This window comes from Vanacampus margaritifer, chromosome 4 (assembly GCF_051991255.1).
Source record: "Vanacampus margaritifer isolate UIUO_Vmar chromosome 4, RoL_Vmar_1.0, whole genome shotgun sequence".
Lineage (NCBI taxonomy): Eukaryota > Metazoa > Chordata > Actinopteri > Syngnathiformes > Syngnathidae > Vanacampus > Vanacampus margaritifer.
In genome coordinates, this window is record NC_135435.1 from 12,187,516 (window position 1) to 12,209,009 (window position 21,494).

The 21,494-nt window shown below is 37.0% G+C and overlaps 1 protein-coding gene and 1 long non-coding RNA gene across 2 annotated transcripts; one reads left to right on the forward strand and one right to left on the reverse strand.

Annotated features, from left to right (window-relative positions):
• Positions 1-3,995: 3,995 nt before the first annotated feature.
• Positions 3,996-11,509, reverse strand: LOC144051101 (uncharacterized). Its single transcript, XR_013293995.1, has 2 exons — positions 6,834-11,509; positions 3,996-6,393 (listed from the first exon to the last, which is right to left on the reverse strand). It is a non-coding gene; the product is annotated as an uncharacterized LOC144051101 (long non-coding RNA).
• A 2,260-nt stretch (positions 11,510-13,769) lies between these two features.
• Positions 13,770-21,262, forward strand: psmd14 (proteasome 26S subunit, non-ATPase 14). The gene is made up of 11 exons (XM_077564907.1): positions 13,770-13,915; positions 15,751-15,842; positions 15,989-16,060; positions 17,225-17,344; positions 17,936-18,006; positions 18,383-18,533; positions 18,628-18,735; positions 19,000-19,074; positions 19,923-20,048; positions 20,460-20,522; positions 21,092-21,262. The coding sequence occupies exons 2-11, from the start codon at positions 15,795-15,797 to the stop codon at positions 21,188-21,190; spliced, it is 933 nt and encodes a 310-aa protein (XP_077421033.1). The 5' UTR covers positions 13,770-13,915; positions 15,751-15,794; the 3' UTR covers positions 21,191-21,262.
• The last annotated feature ends 232 nt before the right edge of the window (positions 21,263-21,494 follow it).

Consider the following 21,494-nt stretch of genomic DNA (forward strand, 5'->3'; position numbering starts at 1 on the left):
ATACTTCCCGCTTTATGCAACTCTCTCTCTCTCTCTCTCTCTCTCTCTCTCTCTCTCTCTCTCTCTCTCTCTCTCTCTCTCTCTTTCTCTCTCTCTCTCTTCATCATCCATCATACTCTGTCCATTCATCCATCCATCCATCCACCCATCTATCTATCTATCTATCTATCTATCTATCTATCTATCTATCTATCTATCTATCTATCTATCTATCTATCTATCTATCTATCTATCTATCTATCTATCTATCTATCTATCTATCTATCTATCTTTTAACTGAGTCACATGACATGACACCAGGGAGGGAAAATGGCTAATTGGGCCCAATTTAGACATTTTCACTTAGGGGTATACTCACTTTTGTTGCCAGGAATATAGACAGTACTGCCTGTATGTTCAGTTATTTTGAGGCAACAGCAAATTAACCATATATTTACATTTTTACATGATTTACATTGTAGCAAATTGTAATTTCTTCATTTCTGTTCCATATAATGATATACAATAATTACATGTTTACTAAAATCTAAGGGGTGTGACAATTTTGTGCTCATCCATCCATACTGCAGTTTTCAATCCATCTACAATCCATCCATCAGCTATCTAAATGTGACATCAAATGTAAACAATTGTGTGTACTGTGCAAAGCTTCTATCGTTCAGATATGGCCTACATTGTATGCATATTATAAAGATTTAATGAACAGTGTTGAAGAAAATATGGACTCTTTTCTGAATGTATAAACAAGAATTACAACTGCTGCTTTTACTTGATTGATCTGCGTATTTGTGCAATTGAAAGCAACAATATGAACAAAGCATTTCGGAATTATCTTTATTGAAGTACAAATATTTGGTTGGTGTGTATTCAAGTAGATTGTTAGGTTTCTGTAACTGGGTAATCATTTTTCTGATGACTTTTAACTTGCATTCCCTATTTGAAAACAGACACCTGTACTTTCTACTCATTTTGTCTAAATAGTTTCATGACGACATTATGTAAAATAGCAGTCAATAAACAGAATTAAAGTCAACCATTGTTTAGATTCTGATTGATTGTTTACTGAGGTTTAGGGCATAGAACAAGATGGAGGATCGTGAACAGTTTGGAGCGATTACAAGCAGGCTCATGCTTTGTTCAAGAAATGATTTCAAGTTGTTTGTTAGTGATGGTCTAACTCTGCAACCCTAACCCTTTATGACCATCACACCGCCTGGTCCAACTAAAGCTAAGTGTTTGTGACCAGAGAGGGAAATGCCTCCCTCATTACATCATGCACTCTAAAAACAGCAAACCAACTATGGGTTAAAAATGGACCGATCCTCTACTTGGGTCAATTTGACCCAACTTTGAGTCAAGAAATGGGTCTTTTAGTGTAAAACAACTCATAAATATTGGTTAGATCCTTTACTTGGGTCAAAAAAATTGGGTCATTTTCTGTAGAACAACCCAGAAAGTTGAGTCAAATTGACCCATAAAGTAGCTTGGTCGATTTTTGATCCATAATCGGGTTACTTTTGACCCAACTGTTTTTCGAGTGTGCCCAAGTCTCAATCAATCCAAAAGTTAAATCAGCTCCTACCTCTTAGAATCGATATAAGTGGACAGCGACTCTCATTTGAAATAAGTCTTCCATTTTTACACATTTATGGTCTGTCAGATAACCTCCCAGGGAATGTGATTTTACAACAATCTACACTAGAGAAACAGCAATAGCCCTTCAGGATAGAATAGCCTATTTGTGAAGAACTCTCATTTCATAGTCGCATAGGCCAAAGTAGCGCATAGGTCTTTGCGGAGATTTAAAATGTAAACCCAAATCATCTGTGTGTAGGGAAGCTTTTCAAAGCATCACATTTCTCTCCCTTCTCTCTGCTGGTTGGTGGGATTACGGCTTCATGCTGGTGTCATGTTACAAGCTTCTCGTGTTCCTCGAAAGCGGCACTCTTTCCAAATCAAATAATCAGCTGCAGCAGTCTTTGTTTAGATGATTCCTTGTTCTTGTAATGGATTACAAATGTTCATTTAGTGACAGGAGAGGGCCCCATGTGGTTTCGATGCACATCTTTTACCCATAAAAGACATCGATGTCACGTCTCTTCCTCCATTGTGCCAGTTCAAATGGGATATATGGCCAATAGGTCAATTGATCTGCCTAATTTGGTGTCTTCAACAAAAAGCTTGTAAAAATGACTTCCTAGCTGAGCAATGACATGAATAGGTTTTGAACTGAATAAATGGCAAACTGTCAACCAATCGTGTGCAGAGCTGAATTGAATGAGATAACACAGTCAGCAATAATGATTCAACAAACACTTTGCTTGTTTCCTGCATTGTCTTGACACTGATCAATGTATTGCCAACACCTGTTCAATACATGGTGAATGCACATTTTTTACGAGATCTATTTGAAAAAGCATCTGTGGGGGGTTGTATGGAAAACATTTATTTAGTATTACTAGTGCACAGTAGTTTTGAAGTAAGTTTTAAACATGTACTTCTAAGCCCAAAATGGAACTAGTAGTGGAAAATAACCATTTGACCATTTATTCAATGTTCTTGAAATCCATCTTAAAGTTCATGTACTAGTATGCTACTTGTTTCTTGGCAGGTAACACTGCACTACTTGACAATAGCTGCTTTTCCACCAACAAGCCCGGGGGCTTTGAATTCTGGGTAAAGGGAGTTCTTGGTTGTAAAAGTTCCACAGGGAATTTATAATTTGTGTTTCTACAGCGTTTTAGAGTTCTCGGTAATTAATTCAAATTAGTTTGATGACGTATGAGTTTGATGAGCCCAGCCGATGTAACCCCCCCACCCCCCAAAAAAAAGACCAACCAATCAGCCTTGGTCAGTGCATATGGAGGATCAAAACTGCCAAAATTCAAAATAAATAAATGACTAAATAAATAAACAAATGACTAAACGTGAAAATGAAAACGGATATAAAAAATATAAATAAAAAAACAAATAAATAGAAATGGAAATAAAAATAACTCTAACTATATATCTATACATATATATATATATATATATATATATATATATATATATATATATATATATATATATATATATATATATATATTAGGGGTGTTAAAAAAATTGATTCTGAAATATATCGCGATATTGCAGCACGCAATTCTCGAATCGATTCGATTCGAGAATTGCGTGCTGCAATATCGCGATTCGATTCGATATGCTGTCGAATGAATTTTTAAACATCAATTTTTTATGGGAATATTCAACAAAAGGTTTTGCCTAGGGTCAGGGTTCAATCAATTTATAGATTTGTATAGGGATTAATCGGTATTGAATCGAATCGTGACCTATGAATCGTGATACGAATCGAATCGCCAGGTACTAGGCAATTCACACCCCTAATATACTGTATATATATATATATATATATATATATATATATATATATGTTGAAATGAATACAATAATTAAATATCAATCAATAAATAAAAACGCTCTGCTCTCACATTTATTTATTTCATGCTGCAGACGCTCTGCCAGGACGAAATGTTATTCAAATGAGGGGGCAGTCCTAAGCGTGTCTTGGGTTAGACTCCGCCGTTGTAAACTACCTTTCAATGGTCGAGTAAGCGGCTCTGCAAACAAGGAACTCTCGCCGGCTTACAAGCAGAGCTCCAGCAATGGATGACTATCTGGTCCACAGTCACCACAACATTATAAAGTTTTACTAGTTAACATACGTGCCTACGAATTGAGGATTTGTCATAGCTAAGGAAACATTCGCCAGCGGGTTTTACAGGAAACATGAATAATAGAGAGATTTAAAGACTGCTAGCCCATTGTGGAGCTTGAAGAAGGTATATTAAAATCACCAACTGAGGGGTGTAGTTAATCCATAACTTTTTGCGTGTCCAATAAACCAACTGGTGAGATGAGAAATGAACAGAGTTTCCTGCGCAGGATAATTCTTAGAGGAGATCTCCTGTTACACCATTGAATCAAACTCCGACAGGTTTTGATCAACAATGCACACCCTCCTCTCGAAGGGCCAGCCTTTTATTACAATTCAGTCTCCAAGCAGAATATCTCTCCCTTCATGAATGAGCAAATGTGTTATACAGTTGAAGGACATGTCAAACAATAGAACTCTTAGTGCAGTTGCAGCTGTCTTCGTCTCTAGCCAAAATATGTATATTTTCAAGGCACTTTTCATATTCTTCTTCATAACAAAATCTCACTTTATCATTTGACCCAAAAGCACCAATGACCGTGACTAATGGAAAAGCAAAGCAAGTTCTGTTCAAGACCACAATGTACGTGTACAAAATAAAACAAGAAATTCTGGACCAATCAGTGTATAGCAAGGGCGAAAATATGTTTTCGTACAAAGTGATGAGAAGGAACTTTTCTAGACTAAATAATATGGTCCCAGCTTTAACCCAGAACATACGAGGTCAACATCATGTGCCCTGCTCAGGACACAAGACACTTTGACAAACTTAAAATGAAGAATTAAAATGTTCATGATCAGTAACAATAATCGATATATGAAAATAGGTATTAAAATGTTATAATATCCTTCAGTCCCCCTTTTGGGCTTACGTAAACACTAAGCCCAATAACTAAATATTTAAACATTTTACACAAAGATTCCAGCGGGATCTACATCGGATGTTGCAGCAGGCCGGGCTGAGGAAGTAACGGACTCCATCATCATGTAAGAAGACTTATTTCGTACGTCCTGTTTTTCAATTGCGGCAGAAATAATTTTCTCGCAAAGGGAACGAATACAGGGTATACAACAACATCCGCATATTGTTATTAGAGCCGTAAATACAGCAATTGATATCAAAATTGTGGAAATTAAGGTTTTGTAGCGGCCAAATACAGTCATCCAATTATCCCATAGCGAAGTGTCTATACCCGAGTGTTCATTCATCTTTCTATTAAGTGTCCGGAGTCCCTTAATTGCAATAGTTAAAGTACCATCCGGTGCGGTATTATTAGGAATGAAGGTACAACATTGATCTGCGAACATTGAGCAAACTCCCCCTTTTTCTGCCAATAGCATATCAAGTGCAATTCGGTTCTGAAAAGCCATCAAAGATGTGGCAGCCAATTGGCCATGTACAGATTAGTCAATTTGTATTCATTTGGCACACCTCTCGGCACTCCAATTGCATCAATGTAGGTGGGGACATTTTCCTGTTGCCAAGAAGATCGTTTACACTTACAGCTTTTACCCCATTCTCCATTGAGTATTTAGTCATTTTTGGTTGGTCTAGCTTACTCATAGTCTTATTTACACAGATTAGAATAGGAAAACGTGGGTCAACGCCGTGGGACCATGCCCATAACAGTAATCCAAAACAGGAGGTGTTGTACAGAGTTACATTAGCTGGTCGTATATTCCCGTCGGGAATGGAAAAGGTTAATTCTAGTTGACCTCCCATTTTACGCAGTGTTGTACTTTTAGAAAAGAAAACAGCCTCCTTGCTTTTTCCCGGTGGCCAATATTGTCCACTTTGGGTGGTTATAAAAGTACCCCAATCTAGTTGCGCAACATTTCCTGTCAAATACCACCAATATTTCACCCATATTCCTCCCCTTGTCTCTTCCCATCCTCTAAATCCCTTTAATGACGTAATGGGAATTTTGACAGAGGTGTTTGTGTTTGGGGCAACTGTCACCGTGACTGAGTCATCATACGTTTTGGATATAACCCAGGGAATGTGTGGAGAGTTCATGTCTCGCTTAGCCCGAATTTTTGTGGTTGCGTTTATAGATGTGGTTAGGGGATCCCAAAAACACAAAATTGGCATAACAGTCAGTATAAGAAAGAGTGTCGTAATGCAGACGCAATTGAAGACGCATTGTCTCTTCGAAGCAGCCATCTTGTGATTTTTTTTTTTTTTTTTTTTTTTTAAACAGTCGTCACTTTCTTTATTTTCTTGTGTGGATGGTGCACTCAGGTTCCTTGAGCAGCATCAGCAGAAGGTTGAACAGAGCCTTTTTGTGAAGAGGGTCCTTCTGCCTCTCTCCAACTGCCAGGGGTGCAAAAATCGGTCACCGGGATTTTATCTTCCCAAGTTGTGACTCATTCTTTGTGGAATGCCCTGGAAAAAGGGACACATTCCTCCTGTTTCCATTCGAAAGACGTCCTCAGCGAAACTCAATCTTCATGTAGTAATTCCTCAGCTCGTTAGCTGACACTGGAAGCAGTTGAATGGCCTCTCGGCTGGCACATCTGGTCACTGGAGCAGCTGGCTGGTCTCTCTGTTGATTCCCGGTGGTGGCTGGCTCCTGAAGGTGGGGGTTGAGTAGAAGGCGGACCTCCGGCTGGTCTAATAGGCAAGATGTGGAACCAGGTGCCCCGTGGACTGGACTAGATTGACCTTTTCATCACCTTATCTGGGTGCAAAATATTTTCATTTAGTCACTAATAAACATTTATTCGCATCCCTTCTTTTTGAAAGAGCATTTTGGTAGTGTTATATAGTTAGGAGTTAGTAAATGTTAGTAAAGTTCTGTAGGCCTCTCCTGTGGGAAAAAATTCTGTTTGTTGTGACATTTAATTAGGATCCAGCCTTTGGCTGACTTTAATGACCTGAGCACATTCTTAAATGCAAAAAATGAAAATCTTTAGCCAGTTCAAATCTGACGAGGCCAATTTTGTTTACAGAATGTAATAATTATTGGAATGTTTTATAATATTTATTGTTATAGATATAGCATGGATGTGCTTCCAGCCATTAAATAAATGCAACTTTCGTCAACAAATAAAATCAAAAAATAACATCTAACCCCAGGGCCCCAAGGGAAAAATAGAAATAGAAATGGAACATATTCACCTTATTTTCGCCGTCCCTGCCAAAACTTACTCCTTCTCCATGGTCAAGGAAATCCCCAATTGTCCTCCTGTAAAATTCATTCTCACGGACTATCTATAATTATCGCATTAAGACTAACTTTTAATTTTAAATTTATTTATTTAACATGGACTGTTTGTGTCCTTCGCGACGATATACCCAGACCAACCAATAATTCCCCCATCTGAAAAAAAAAAATCGCTTTAGAGACTCTTTCAGACTAATATATAAAGTTTTGCAGTAAATAAATTTTGCTTGCTTTTTGTTTAGAAAGAGGGGAAAATTTTACATTTAACCAGCAAATTCGACAATGCGTCCCAAGCAACTATTTAAATTTCAAAAGAGAATTCGGGAAAACACTAGAAGACCAAACTTAAAAAAGTAAAATATAATAATTAAGATTGAAATAAATTGTATCTTATCTGTATTCATATTAGCTGTTTCAATTTCTGAAACCAGACGAAATTTACCTGTATTATCTTTTGTACTATAAAAATATTGTAGCTTATGCCAATGAATTTTACAAAGAATCTCAGTTTTCAGCCAATTCATCAATTATTATTAATACATAAAGTTGCCCTTAGTTTTAATGTTACCATTAAGCTTGCTAGTCCCCCTTTTTGATGTTTGTCCAAAAAGCTGACTGTTTCAAAATAGACAGAGATAAACAAATCAGATCAAATCAAAATAGACATCAAACGTTTTTAAAATGTAATAAATCTGTGTGTATATAGTGTTGTCAATCAGTTCATTATATTTACGAAATGTTTTACTGTAGATGTTATCACCTTATATCTGTCAAAAATAGAGTGCAGTGTAAACAGTCAGTATCACATCATATGGCCTGGTATCACTAATTCAAGGAAAGCATTGTTTGTGGGGTTGAGTCACCATCGTAGTGGACAGTTCTGGACGCAGGAATGCTTTAAGGACGCTTGTGCAGAGCATATGGAGCAGTTTTTCATAGGACAGTTCGTGCGGAGCATTGTGTGCATTGGGCAGTGGAGCAGTTTTTCTTTTATCACATTTGTATATGATGGCACAGTCATTGTTGCAACAGGTGGCGCCAGGAACCTCCCCTCTCCATCAGGTATTGGCAGGATGTTTTGTGATGATGGCTGCATCACGCCCCTCTGATGGTGGTGGCAGTTGCAGTTTCTTTGTGGGTGGGGTTTTTAAAGAGGTCTGTGTCCCGCCAGTTGACTTTGTTCCGAAATAATGACCCTTGACCAATAATCCTCACTCGACTGAAAACATTAAAATCTGCCCCAACAGTATTTAGGTTATAACATGTCAGTAAATATTAAAACCAAAAACTTCCTTTATTAAAAAAATTAAATAAAAATAAAAATAATAAAAAATAATAATTAAAACAATGAAAGTTTACAATTTTAAATAATTGCTAATTATATGTCAATATTTGTTATGGTTTACAATATTTAATTTAATATGTTTTGCATACCTTCATAAATAATACTTAGGATAAAATAGGACAGATATACTCTAACAATTTACAAATATAGTTAATTAATAAGTGTGTAGTTTTCAATTAATGTTTTCTCAATGGAGGCCGCAGCCCGTAAAGTCAGCCTTTGGTCAAACGTCAAAGCAGGAATGATTTTAATTACATAGCACCTCAAATTATGTCAAAAATGTGTTTCTTCCAGATAGCTTCCCCAGTCTGTTTGTAATGAGACTTCAAATGTCGAATTCAAAGGTTAAATATATTCAGGAGAGATTAAAATTACTTTCTATTTATAAACGTCGGAGAAAAAAATAAATAAAAAACTCCTTTTAAATTATAATTAACACATTACTTCATCCCCAGGACCGGAACATGGCACTTTGGTGCGACCCCAATTGTCCTTAATGGGTGTGTCTCCTGATTCTGAAAAGATATTTAAAATTTATTAAACAATGTTCTCGCGCACAAACAAAATCATAAGGGAAAAAACAATCATCTATATAAGAATTATTCCACATTAATTGCCATCCAAGTTATTTGTTTTTAGTTATTATTATTATTATTATTAAAATAAGAGTAGAGACTAAACTATTTAATCTAAAACAATCACACAATTAACATTACCTTTTATAAAAACATTTTATTTGACCTCATTACAAAGATTGATGGCTGTTGGCATTTTTTAACCCGAGAAAGGGAATGAGTCATAGCAACTACAATCAGTCAAAGCCACCCATGCTCTACAAGCATAAGACATGCATCTAAATTTTATAATATCTTAAAACTATACCTCTCTATGTTATTTGTGTATTAATATTCGTTCGTTTTATAGCAAACATAATTTTTAAATATGACGTATTTGCACTCTTGAAGCCAGTTTAAGTATTCAACATTAGTGCTTAAGAAATTTATGTAAGGGGCTTATAAAATCAGTTACGGCAACAATTTATATAATGTCGTTCAATTATTTAACGCAGACAATTGCGGGTTTTAGCGTTAGAAGTTTTATTAGTAATTTTACCGTCTAATTAATTTATCCCGTTTAGCGCTTATTAAACGGCTTAATTTGTTTTATTACATAAATTTGTATTATACAGTTATTTTATTTGCAAAGCAACATTTCAGTATTCATCATTTTTTCAATACACTTTTCTTAAAGATACGTCCGGGACTCTCCTCTATATAAAATTACATACACTCATAACATTATTAACGGGCGGTCGCCGTGTACGCACATTCAAAGTTAAATTGCCGTCATTAAAACCATCGAACAAATGCCATATCTTATTAGAATAAACTAACCTTTTTCACAATATTATCAAGTCCCGTCGTTCAATATTAATTACATTTTAAGTCATTATTTAAACGGTATGATTAATCCGGAAGCTTTAATTCCGACTAGCGGAAGTCATATCAGGTCAAATCATTTAGTCTTATATCATTATTTAGTTATATAAATGGTTATAACTTCACAAAAATACCTAAAGCTAGTATTCTAGCATTATTCATTATTTTGTCAACAAGCTTTCGATCATTTCTGGCTTTTCTTCCACTCGAAGAAATTACAGATGTGTGTTGCACCAGCTCATCTAGTTCGTGACGTTTTTTCACACATGCAAGTTCAACGTTCTTCATCAAAGAGATTAGACACACTGCAGATTGTAATGACGGAAAATAACCTTTTCTACAGCCGTCTTGCATCCAGTCGCAAAGTTCTTTTTTTGTTTCTCGTTTAGCCTTTGTAGGTAAAATCCCTATAGCCACAGCGCATGCGTTTCCAATTTGTTTATCCAGCGTCATCCCATCTAAACTCAACGGAATCCCATTCGGGTCAAACCACTGTGTTTTGAGTTCAAATAGAGTGTCCATGTTTCGTCTTAATTATTAACTCAGGTATTTTATAGCTTATTGATTTGTATTATATTATATTGTAGATTATCATAGTTCAGTTGTATTAATATTTAAATGAAGTGACGTCTCACTTATAACAGAATTAATCAACTGTTCTCGTCGCGGTCCCTTTAAGATTTTACCGTAACGTTAGAGTTTCTTCACCGATCAGACGGCATACACACAACGGACAGACAAGACATGTCGTTTTGTACGACATATCAACACATAAATATCCGGATGTCAACTGCGCTACCCCAGCTTCAACAGTTTCTTTGTCTTTGAATTTTAATCACGAATATTCAATAGACCTATTGGCTTGATCTAAAGCGTCGTATCAAATATGCTTTAGTCAGCCCGACTTCCACGAGTTGAGTCAATACATCTTATCTCTTATATCTTGTCTAAAAATGTCAATATCCAATTATTCATAGACCTATCGATTAATCTTAAAACGGCGTACTAAATCCGTTTTATGTCAATCTGACTTCCTATAAGTTGAGTCCTTTGTCCCTAGAAAATGAAGCAGTCGATCCTCCCGCAGCTTTAATCGGCAACACTTATTCAAGGATCTTTGTATCTAATTACCCAAGAATCTATTACTCATAAAAACAAAGTGTTTGTCTCTCCCGCGCATCAGGCAGGGATCAAGACAAAGATGCTTTTTGAGCCGACTTCTCTCAACTTAAATATGTATGGACGTAAAACCAATGCCCACACATCTAACGCTGGTAAAAGAATAATGCTTCTCCAGCTGACTTACTCTCATATACACAGACTTCAAATCAATTATCTACGTATCTATCGTCTGTAAAAACAAAATTGTAAAGACAAAAATGTTTCCCAGACTGACTTACTCTCAACTTCATCTTATATCTCTTATCTCATATACATAGACTTCAAATCAATTATCTACGTATCTATCGTCTGTAAAAACAAATTTGTAAAGACAAAATGTTTCCCAGACTGACTTACTCTCAACTTCATATATCTCTTATCTCATATACATAGACTTCAAATCAATTATCTACGTATCTATCGTCTGTAAAAACAAATTTGTAAAGACAAAATGTTTCCCAGACTGACTTACTAGCGATCGCTATTCAATTCAATGTGCACCACAAATATGTATACTTAAAATACCGTAGGAAATTCCACAATTATTGACTCCATACAACCAAACAACTTAAACTTCTACCTCTGCTCACACAAATCTCACCCTTGATTTGGCTATCTTACAAGAACGCATGGCGGCCGGAGCGCTCCTAGACAGAAAGAATTCCTCAAACGTGGATAAGATCTCCACTTACCTCAATTAATATGGCGCCAGGAATTCAAACCGTCCGCGAACGCAACAACCGTCAAACGCCTTGCCGTCGGAGGGTCACCAACTGAAGAAGGTATATTAAAATCACCAACTGAGGGGTGTAGTTAATCCATAACTTTTTGCGTGTCCAATAAACCAACTGGTGAGATGAGAAATGAACAGAGTTTCCTGCGCAGGATAATTCTTAGAGGAGATCTCCTGTTACACCATTGAATCAAACTCCGACAGGTTTTGATCAACAATGCACACCCTCCTCTCGAAGGGCCAGCCTTTTATTACAATTCAGTCTCCAAGCAGAATATCTCTCCCTTCATGAATGAGCAAATGTGTTATACAGTTGAAGGACATGTCAAACAATAGAACTCTTAGTGCAGTTGCAGCTGTCTTCGTCTCTAGCCAAAATATGTATATTTTCAAGGCACTTTTCATATTCTTCTTCATAACAAAATCTCACTTTATCATTTGACCCAAAAGCACCAATGACCGTGACTAATGGAAAAGCAAAGCAAGTTCTGTTCAAGACCACAATGTACGTGTACAAAATAAAACAAGAAATTCTGGACCAATCAGTGTATAGCAAGGGCGAAAATATGTTTTCGTACAAAGTGATGAGAAGGAACTTTTCTAGACTAAATAATATGGTCCCAGCTTTAACCCAGAACATACGAGGTCAACATCATGTGCCCTGCTCAGGACACAAGACACTTTGACAAACTTAAAATGAAGAATTAAAATGTTCATGATCAGTAACAATAATCGATATATGAAAATAGGTATTAAAATGTTATAATATCCTTCAAGCTCAAATGGCCATTGAAAGTAGTAAATTGTATGTGAGGGAAGCACATCCTTGTGGGAATGGCTGAGTGTTGAGGTAGTAGGAGGTCCCATGGGTGTGGAGAGGGAGGGACTGAGGAATGTGGACTAGTTCTTCTCCTTCGTCATCCGCTACGTGAGGAATGTAGGTCCGAGTCAAGAGCGCAGCTTGCCCGCAGACCTGTCTGGTAGGACTTTTTAGTAGTGAAGTTACACTGCTGGGCGGATTGCGGGACTTGTAACGATTCGGCAAGAACAAAAGGAAACCCTGGTGCTTATTGGGCAAGCTACTTGTGTGGTTTGGTTTGCGGTTTGTGACTCCTCGGGGGATAGTGTAATGCTTGAAAGGCACTCAAGGAATCTATAGTGAAGCCCCTTTATTAAGGGAGATTGGAGAGAACCCATACACAATGACAATTACCCCCAAATCCAGACTGCAGACACAAAGGCCAAAACTGGGATTATAGTTCTTACGATATCCCTCTAGGCAAATTTGAAAACATTCAAACTTTAAAAGAGTCAAAAATTCAGGACATATGAGGAATTACGCCCCACATAAAAAAAAATCTTGCACATTTTCTATGCAGGACATATCGATTCAATGAAGAAGAAGTTTCCAAATTCCAAATATTTAGCTCATTCAGAACACCTGGGGGACCTTTTTTTCACATGCCATGAATTCCTCGCATACCACAAATTCCCCAATTTTCACACTAACTTTGCCAAATTAGGAAATATTTTACATAGTTACATCCACCTTTAACATTTCTAGACTGATTCGCACCATTCCAACTTTGAGTCTCTCACATTTCACATTTGAAAAGTGAAATAATTCAATAAATTCCAAAGTGTGTTCAACTTCAGCTCTTCAGCGTTCATGCACAATTTTTTTTACAGAAATTTTGTTATTCAATTACTTGGAACGAAGACATAAGCTAAGACCTACCCAAAAATGTTATTTCAAACTCATTGGTCTATTATCATTGATGTAAATTGGGTATCAAGTGGGACGTGGGGGTTGGGATGGGCGTATAGGGCTCTTCATAGCATTTTGGATTAAATCAATTTTACTATTGCTAGTTGCTATAGTTACATTTTTATTTACACAACAAGTGTATGTTTCTGTATTTTGTATACGTATTAGAATTATTAGATATTTCAAGAGGGGGGACATAAATGTCCTCCAATTCTGGAATGATGACCCTCATTTAATATAACGGCGTATCTGTGGCGCTTCAGTTCTTATTACGCATTCAAATTGTACTCAAATTGTACAGAGAGTTATTTATTATTCTGCCAGCTGGGAAGACCCTTCCTCCAGACCTGCATGACTACGCAGAGCGGAAACTACTGTACCGTATATAAAATGGATGAACTCCTTGCTCACTCATTGTGGATTTAGCGTCCTCGTGTGTCTCTCGTCCGTAATTGCAATAAGGTGTTGTTGACGTCATTGTGCGACGGAAGTTGTTCTACGTTTAACATCATTCTGGCTGATTCATTGTAGCCAGTTTGTACGATTCACGGTCGCGTATCTAAACAGCACAGAAAGCTAGAAAAGAAAAGGTAAGTATGTCTATGCCAAATATGCACTCACTGGTATGTTTTTCTATGATATTCGGCGATTTGGAATTATTGTAAATAAGTTGTTGCTGCCTTCCTTTTGGAGGATGGCATTAGGTTCGCGTCATGAGTATGCTAACAGGACGCTAGCCTCAATTGGAGCTTTATCTGGTTCCGTAAATGGGAGAGCGATCTAATGGCATATATTATATTGTCCAACAAAGCTGCGTTGGGACTTGAAGGTTCCCAAGTACAACGCGTGGTTGTCCATATAGAGATGCGAATAGATTAGCCAAGCAATGCTAAGTAATGCGGTCAGCCTCAGACAGAAAGTTTTCTACTATATGCAGTACAATGTTATTGGATTGGATGGTACTTTTCACTCAACTGAATGCAATAATCATACATAGAGCAGCAGTGAGAAGCGGAAGAATTAAAATAATTTTAGCATGCTTCATGTGTTACGTATGTTAAAAGTGGGATTTCATTTTTCAGTGATATGATAAATTATAATCCATAGAATCTCTGCAGTGTATGAAACTGTTGATGCATAAATGTAGGCATAATATTTCATGTAGAAAGTCATATTGAATGCACGTTATTCCTTAGGAATGTACTAGATACCCCATACTACTAACACTAGTCAGCTTTACTGACTTTAATTTATTCAACAATATTAATACAATTTTATTTTACTTAGGGTTGTAGCTAGTTATTTTAATAATTGGTTAATTTGTTTTGGCCTTTATTGATGAATTACATTTTAAAAACTGTTGTAATTTCTATTCATGTATGAAAAAATAGAAAACGTTTCAAATTGACAGTAGTGAAGATTCAGAAACAAATCCAAACAAATCTATTATAACTCAGTTACATGTTAGAAAATAGGCAAAAACGTTGATTATTGTTTTCCAAAGTAAAAGCTAATATTTTCAAACATTTTATTTTGATTCAACACATAGAAAACTAGTCTGGTTTCTTGGAGAAGACTATAGAAATCTGACAATACTGTTAGGAAGGTTACATTCAGAGGATTTGGACAATTTACCAAAAAAACAACAACCTTTATTAAAAAAAAGAAAAAAGTAGGCCCCGATTTCCTTAATTTTGGGGGATTGGCAATCGGCTGGTTCCTTTAAAAATGAACCAATCTTTTCCACCGATCTCATCTCTCTCCTCACAAGTCTGGAAAAGTCAGCCACTGTCCTCTTATGCTGTGATGACTAATAGACTTTTCACTTTTATTAGAGAGACTACTTCATGTGCAGTTAAAACAACTAGTTTGCATTGCTTCACAGATATTGTTCAATGTTTTACAATAAAACAAGATTGGAACACTGAAGGTGTAAGATGCTTGTTATGAAAAAATCAGGGATCGGCAGGTCGGACGCTTTTAAAAGACCGGAGATCGGCCGAAAAATTGTTATTGGGGCACCCCTATTACAAAGTGTCTCTAAACAATTAATCAATTATCAAAAATAACTATAGATTGATTTGATCATCCATTAGTTGTCATTGACAACTTGTTTATTAATCGATTAATCGCTGCACCACTAATAATTATTACGTTAGCGCTTTAACTAATAAAATGGTGGCCAAAACACAAAACCTATCTGCGGGATTTTCTTATTGCCAGAGTACATCGTGATAAATGGCATTCTGCAAGAAAATTGCAATTTTATTTATTTATTTATTAGTTTATTAGTTTTCGCTAAAAGTAATTTTTTTAGGATAGATTTTTCCCCTCATGTTGTTTATATACATAATATGTAATAATCAATAATGAATTTCATTTTACCATTGGTGAAATATTTTTGTTTGTTTTGTGGTTCTTTCAGATCAAGCTTAGCAACATTTTGTGTTATTGTCAAAAGATTCTGACATGGACCGTCTCTTGAGGCTTGGTGGTGGAATGCCAGGGCTTGGCCAGGTAACATAGTCTAAATCGTCATAAAAACAATCATAGATGCCTTCAAACAGTAGAGAAATAAAACGTTTTTTTTTTTTAAAAAATAACATTTTAATTGATTGATTGTCAACTACCTGATGGTTTTTACATCTGATTTGTTTAATCAGGGCCCCCCAACGGATGCACCAGCTGTGGATACAGCAGAGCAAGTCTATATTTCATCATTGGCACTGCTCAAGGTACACCCCAACTACAAGAGTAGCTTGACTTACAAGTTGAATTCATTCTGTGACCATGCTCATTACTCAGATGTAGGCATGACCTGATGTTACATTCTGGCCGTATGATAACTGTCAACAAAAACATCAGAGTACTAAAATTACATAATTAAATATTCATATATAATTTAAACATTTTGGTTAAAAAAACAAAACAACAACATTAAACCATTCAACAAATTCCATTTTAGTTTTTAAACAAAACGTTGAATATTTGGTAAATTAAGAAATGTACAATGTTAAATTTTAACCACTAGAGCTGATACTGGCCGGATGTTGTGAAGTTTTACTGCCACCTTCTAGTGGTGGAATGCCAAAAGCTCACTCTTAAGTCAAATTCTTGCTTGCAACACAAAGCAAAAAAAAAAAAAAAAGAAAAAGTTGTGGCACTTGTATGTCAAGGTACTGCCGCATATTAGGGTCAAACAATTAATCACATTCAAATTGGTATTGCTATGTAGTAGAACACAGTTTAGGAAAAATAACAAACAGAAACAAAAGCCTGTTTAGTTTTGGATGGTTGGGAGGCTTTATTGTTTTCTATATATGTGTATATTTTATGTATTCATTACTATAGTGTACTGTCTATCTACATATTGTCAGTGCTTAAGAAATGCGGTTCACATTTAAATATCTTTGTTTCATGAAAAGTTGAAGTGATAAAGCCAGAGATTTGTATTATTTTTGTAATCCGATTTACTGATTTACATTTACGCCACACTTGTTTGGTTGATTTTTGTGAAGTTGTAATGAATGCTTAAAAGACTTCAAGTCAATTTTTGTTAAGTTACAAAGTCTAATTTCCGTAGATAAATAAACTGTTTTCCATATTAATTATTGGTTAATTTGCCTTTTTTTTAGTGGAAACCTAACTTATAAACCTAAAACATTTATGTATAGTAAATGATACTGTTAATTTGTAATACATATATATTGCGTCGCTTGTTAATTGAAAATAATACATGGGGAAGGGGCAAAAATAATAATCGCATAGTCAATTGCAGTTGCAATATTAAAGGAAAACAAAAAAATATCACAATAAGATTATTTTTCAAAATTATTCAGCTCTACCAAAAAGCCACATGTATTTTAACATTACTGTGTACTTTTCTGTGACCTTGTTAGATGTTAAAACATGGGCGTGCCGGTGTACCAATGGAAGTCATGGGATTGATGCTGGGAGAGTTTGTTGACGACTACACAGTGCGAGTGATTGACGTGTTTGCCATGCCCCAGTCTGGAACGGTATGTTGTTTTTTTGTTTTTGTTTTTTACATTCTTTCATTTAGATTCTGTACTCCACTTTTTTTTCGCACTCCAATCATATCATCTCAAGAAAAAGCAAATGTTTTAATGGCTAACTTGCATGTCCAATTTGTTCCAATTTCCAAACAAATTTTCCAAAGGAAATCAAGGGAATAGTGATGATTACTATCAGCTCAAACTGTCAACATTTATAAAGTTGAAATCAACTCTAGTAAAAAACATTGAAGAAGTTGCGTATAGAAAATGAGCTCACACAACTCACTGCTTAGCCTTTCAAAATGTGAGGTACGCACATACAGATTTTTAATATCACATGATTTGTCAAATGTGATGAACCCCACACGGCAAGGGGGAGAAAAAATGCTGTGTGTATGCTTACTGCTTTAATCGTGTGTAGTATGTATGTAGTATGTATTTATTTGATATCTTGATTTCACGCTTTTGTTCACTTTGTCCTCACTACCATGATAATTAAGTGCACTCGTAGGATGTCGAATAAATGCTGCACTTGGAAAGTTTTATTGTATGCACCAAGAATGTTAAAATGTCAAACCATATGTTACCTGACAGGGTGTAAGTGTTGAGGCAGTGGACCCGGTTTTCCAAGCCAAGATGTTGGACATGTTGAAGCAGACGGGCAGGTAAAACATTGTACACTGACAATGCTGAAGGAAGGTCCTTTCTTTAGCAATTGCATTTGCCAATAAAGAATTAGCAGTTAGCTTCAATGCCTTTGAGTAACAGTGAAAATGCAGTGAAAACAGACGCCCCTTTAAAAAGGTTTATAATTGCTTATACTGGCCACAAGATGATGGCAAAGCACTGCTTTTGTCTAAATGAAACTCTTTGCCTCAATTCCCCATAGTTATTTGGCACCAAGATGGCGGCAAAGCAATACTTACTGGGTTTACCTGACCAAAAACGCAATTTTTGGGGGTCTGGAATATTTTGCCTGCAATAAATGGAGGTTCACTTGCTGTATTTATTTAACTACTTTGACTGCTGTTCACTCCTCAGGCCAGAGATGGTAGTGGGTTGGTATCACAGCCATCCTGGTTTTGGTTGCTGGTTGTCCGGGGTTGACATCAACACGCAGCAGAGCTTTGAGGCGCTGTCGGAGAGAGCGGTCGCCGTGGTGGTAGATCCCATTCAGAGTGTGAAAGGAAAGGTAGCCATGCAATTGTGGAGGTTTTATAGAATAGCAGTTGTTTATTTTGAAATGCATTTGATTTGACTCCTCCTTGACATGGTGTCCTCGACAGGTTGTCATTGATGCCTTCAGACTGATCAATGCCAATATGATGGTGTTGGGTCATGAGCCAAGACAAACTACATCAAATCTGGGTCATCTCAACAAACCTTCAATCCAGGTAATGTGACATTTTCAAGCACTTTCGCCTGATACAAATATTTCAGTCCCAATATTACCAAATAGAATATGTAGTGGGTGTGAGCTTTCATCAGAATTGCTAAAAAAAAAACTGTACAACTGAGTCAACACTATTGGCCAGCTCAGTAATCCTGAGTTTTGTTGATTATGTCCAAGCATGATCCTCAGTTAATTTATTGAATATTGATGTTTGTTATCTCTGTTAGTGTACGTATTAACCTCGAGTTTTCTCAAATTTTCTTAGGCTCTGATTCACGGACTGAACAGACACTACTACTCAATCACCATTAATTACAGGAAAAATGAGTTGGAGCAGAAGGTATGGCTCGCCTCTGTTGATGAATCTCCTAATAGAGTGAACCCCCGTTTATTGCTGGGATGCGTTCCAGACCCACCAGCAAGAAGTTGTGCAAATCTGCAATACAGGAAAAACAAACCTAAAGCTTTAAACATTGTGTACATCGTACGTCATCATTTATTTGCTACTACCAGTTAAAGTTGTCTGTAAAGCTGACACGTAAAACAAGAGTTAAATATTGTTTGAAAAAATAGAAATTAGCATAGATGTTCTTCAAACAACTGCTACTTGAACACACATCTCTGCTTCATTTTCTTGTTCTAAGTTATGCTGCATTTTTTTTTTTGTAGAGCTCAATGCTGCCCAGCATTTTGTAGCACAAAGTTGTACTTTAAGCTGAAGGCACGCTTCACTAAATTTGGAGTATAGTATTAAAGACTGTTGTAACTAACGTGGAAATGTGTTTAAAGCTGCAATATGGAACTTTCCCCCCAAAATATCTTTACAGTAGCCCTTTTATTTGACCATTTATGACTGAAATGTTTTTCTAATTAGTCGACTAGCACCTTAGCTGTTCACAATGGGTACTCCTGCAAGCCTCTGGCCAATAGTTTTCAGACTAGATTCGGGTTTGAATTTACCCGCGCCCTGTCTGCGGATGTGACGTGCGCGGTGGTGTGCATGTAAAGAAGGGTATGTGCAGTTTCATTTTTTGTCAACGGGTGGCAGTAGCGATTCCAAATAAAATATTCTACATTCAGTAGCTTTAAGTATAAAAACATTTGCAGGGAATGTACTGCAATAAAGTGGGGGTTCACTGTATTCGTGTTGTGCTAGAAACACGGCAAACATGACTGACTCTCCTGTAGATGCTGCTCAACTTGCATAAGAAGAGTTGGATGGAAGGTCTCACCCTGCAGGATTACAGCGATCACTGCAAACTCAACGAGACCATCGTCAAGGAAATGCTGGAGCTCGCCAAGAACTACAACAAGGTAACAATCCTTTCGTTCCAAGCGTGAAACTGGCTCACTGTTTCTCACACATACACACACACACGCACACTTGTCTTTGTGTCATCGTGGGGACATCTCAGTGACATGATGCATTTTCTAGCCCCTTCCCCTAACCTCACCCATCCAAAATGATTGCCTACCCCCATTCCTTACACTAACCTGAACTATAACCCAATCCAAACCTAAACTCTAAAACCAAGTCTTGACCCTCAAAAAGAGGTCTGAACTTATGGGGACCACCAAAATGTCCTCACAATTTCAAGTCGGTCCCCACACGCGTGTATGGGCACCACAATGTAGCAAAGACAAAAGCACGCACACTCACAGAAATACAGTACTGGCACATTGCTAAACTAATTTGTACGTGTCCCTGTTGCGTTTCCGTCTCAGGCTGTCGAAGAAGAGGACAAAATGACACCAGAACAGCTGGCCATCAAGAATGTTGGAAAACAGGTAACATTTTCAGTTCTTCATTAACACCTTGCATGCCGTTCCGTTCGGTCATCAATTCCGCTTATCCGGGATCGGGTCGCGGGGGCAGCAGCTTTAGCAGGGAAGCCCAGACTTCCCTCTCCCCAGCCACTTCAGCCAGCTCCTCCGACGGGATCCCAAGGCGTTCCCAGGCCAGCCGAGAGACGTAGTCTCTCCAGCATGTCCTGGGTCGTCCCCGGGGCCTCCCGCCGGTAGGACATGCCCGGAACACCTCCCCAGGGAGGCGTCCGAACCAGATGCCCGAGCCACCTCAACTGGTTCCTTGCATGCCATTTGAGAAAATCTAATGATTGTGCTGGTCCCATACAAAGTGGACTTCCAAAATGTATGTTATTTATTTGGAAATTCCAGATGAAAGCCTAACTTTTGTGAGCAGGGCACATAGGTCAACACAACAACAGTAGTATAATTTGAAAGTGTCTCAACTAAACTTTGAATGTCATGAAATGACAACATAGATTATGACACACAGACGCTGAATGTTTATTAGGAAATGCAATTGTTTTCTTCTACTTTTTTGTCTCTTGCAGGATCCTAAGAGGCACTTGGAGGAGCACGTAGACGTCTTGATGACATCTAACATTGTTCAGTGCCTCGCTGCCATGTTGGATACTGTCGTTTTCCAGTGATGACTGCTGTTTATATCTGTTAATATTACAACCATTGTTCTTTTGTATCAAATAAATGTATGTTCCAAGTTACGAGTGTCTTTAAGGTCCTTCAATTCAAAAATTTCGTTTTTTGTGTGTGTGTGCGTTTTTTGTGCCTAACAGTTTGTGGTTTTCTTTCAAACACGTTACAAATTGTTTTCTCCTGAACAAAAACAATATAGATATCATACTTTGTTCATCCCACTACGAATGCCACTTTTGGATACTAATAAGCAATTGAGTCTAAATCATATGCTATTGTGCTTAACTAGTCGATGACTTC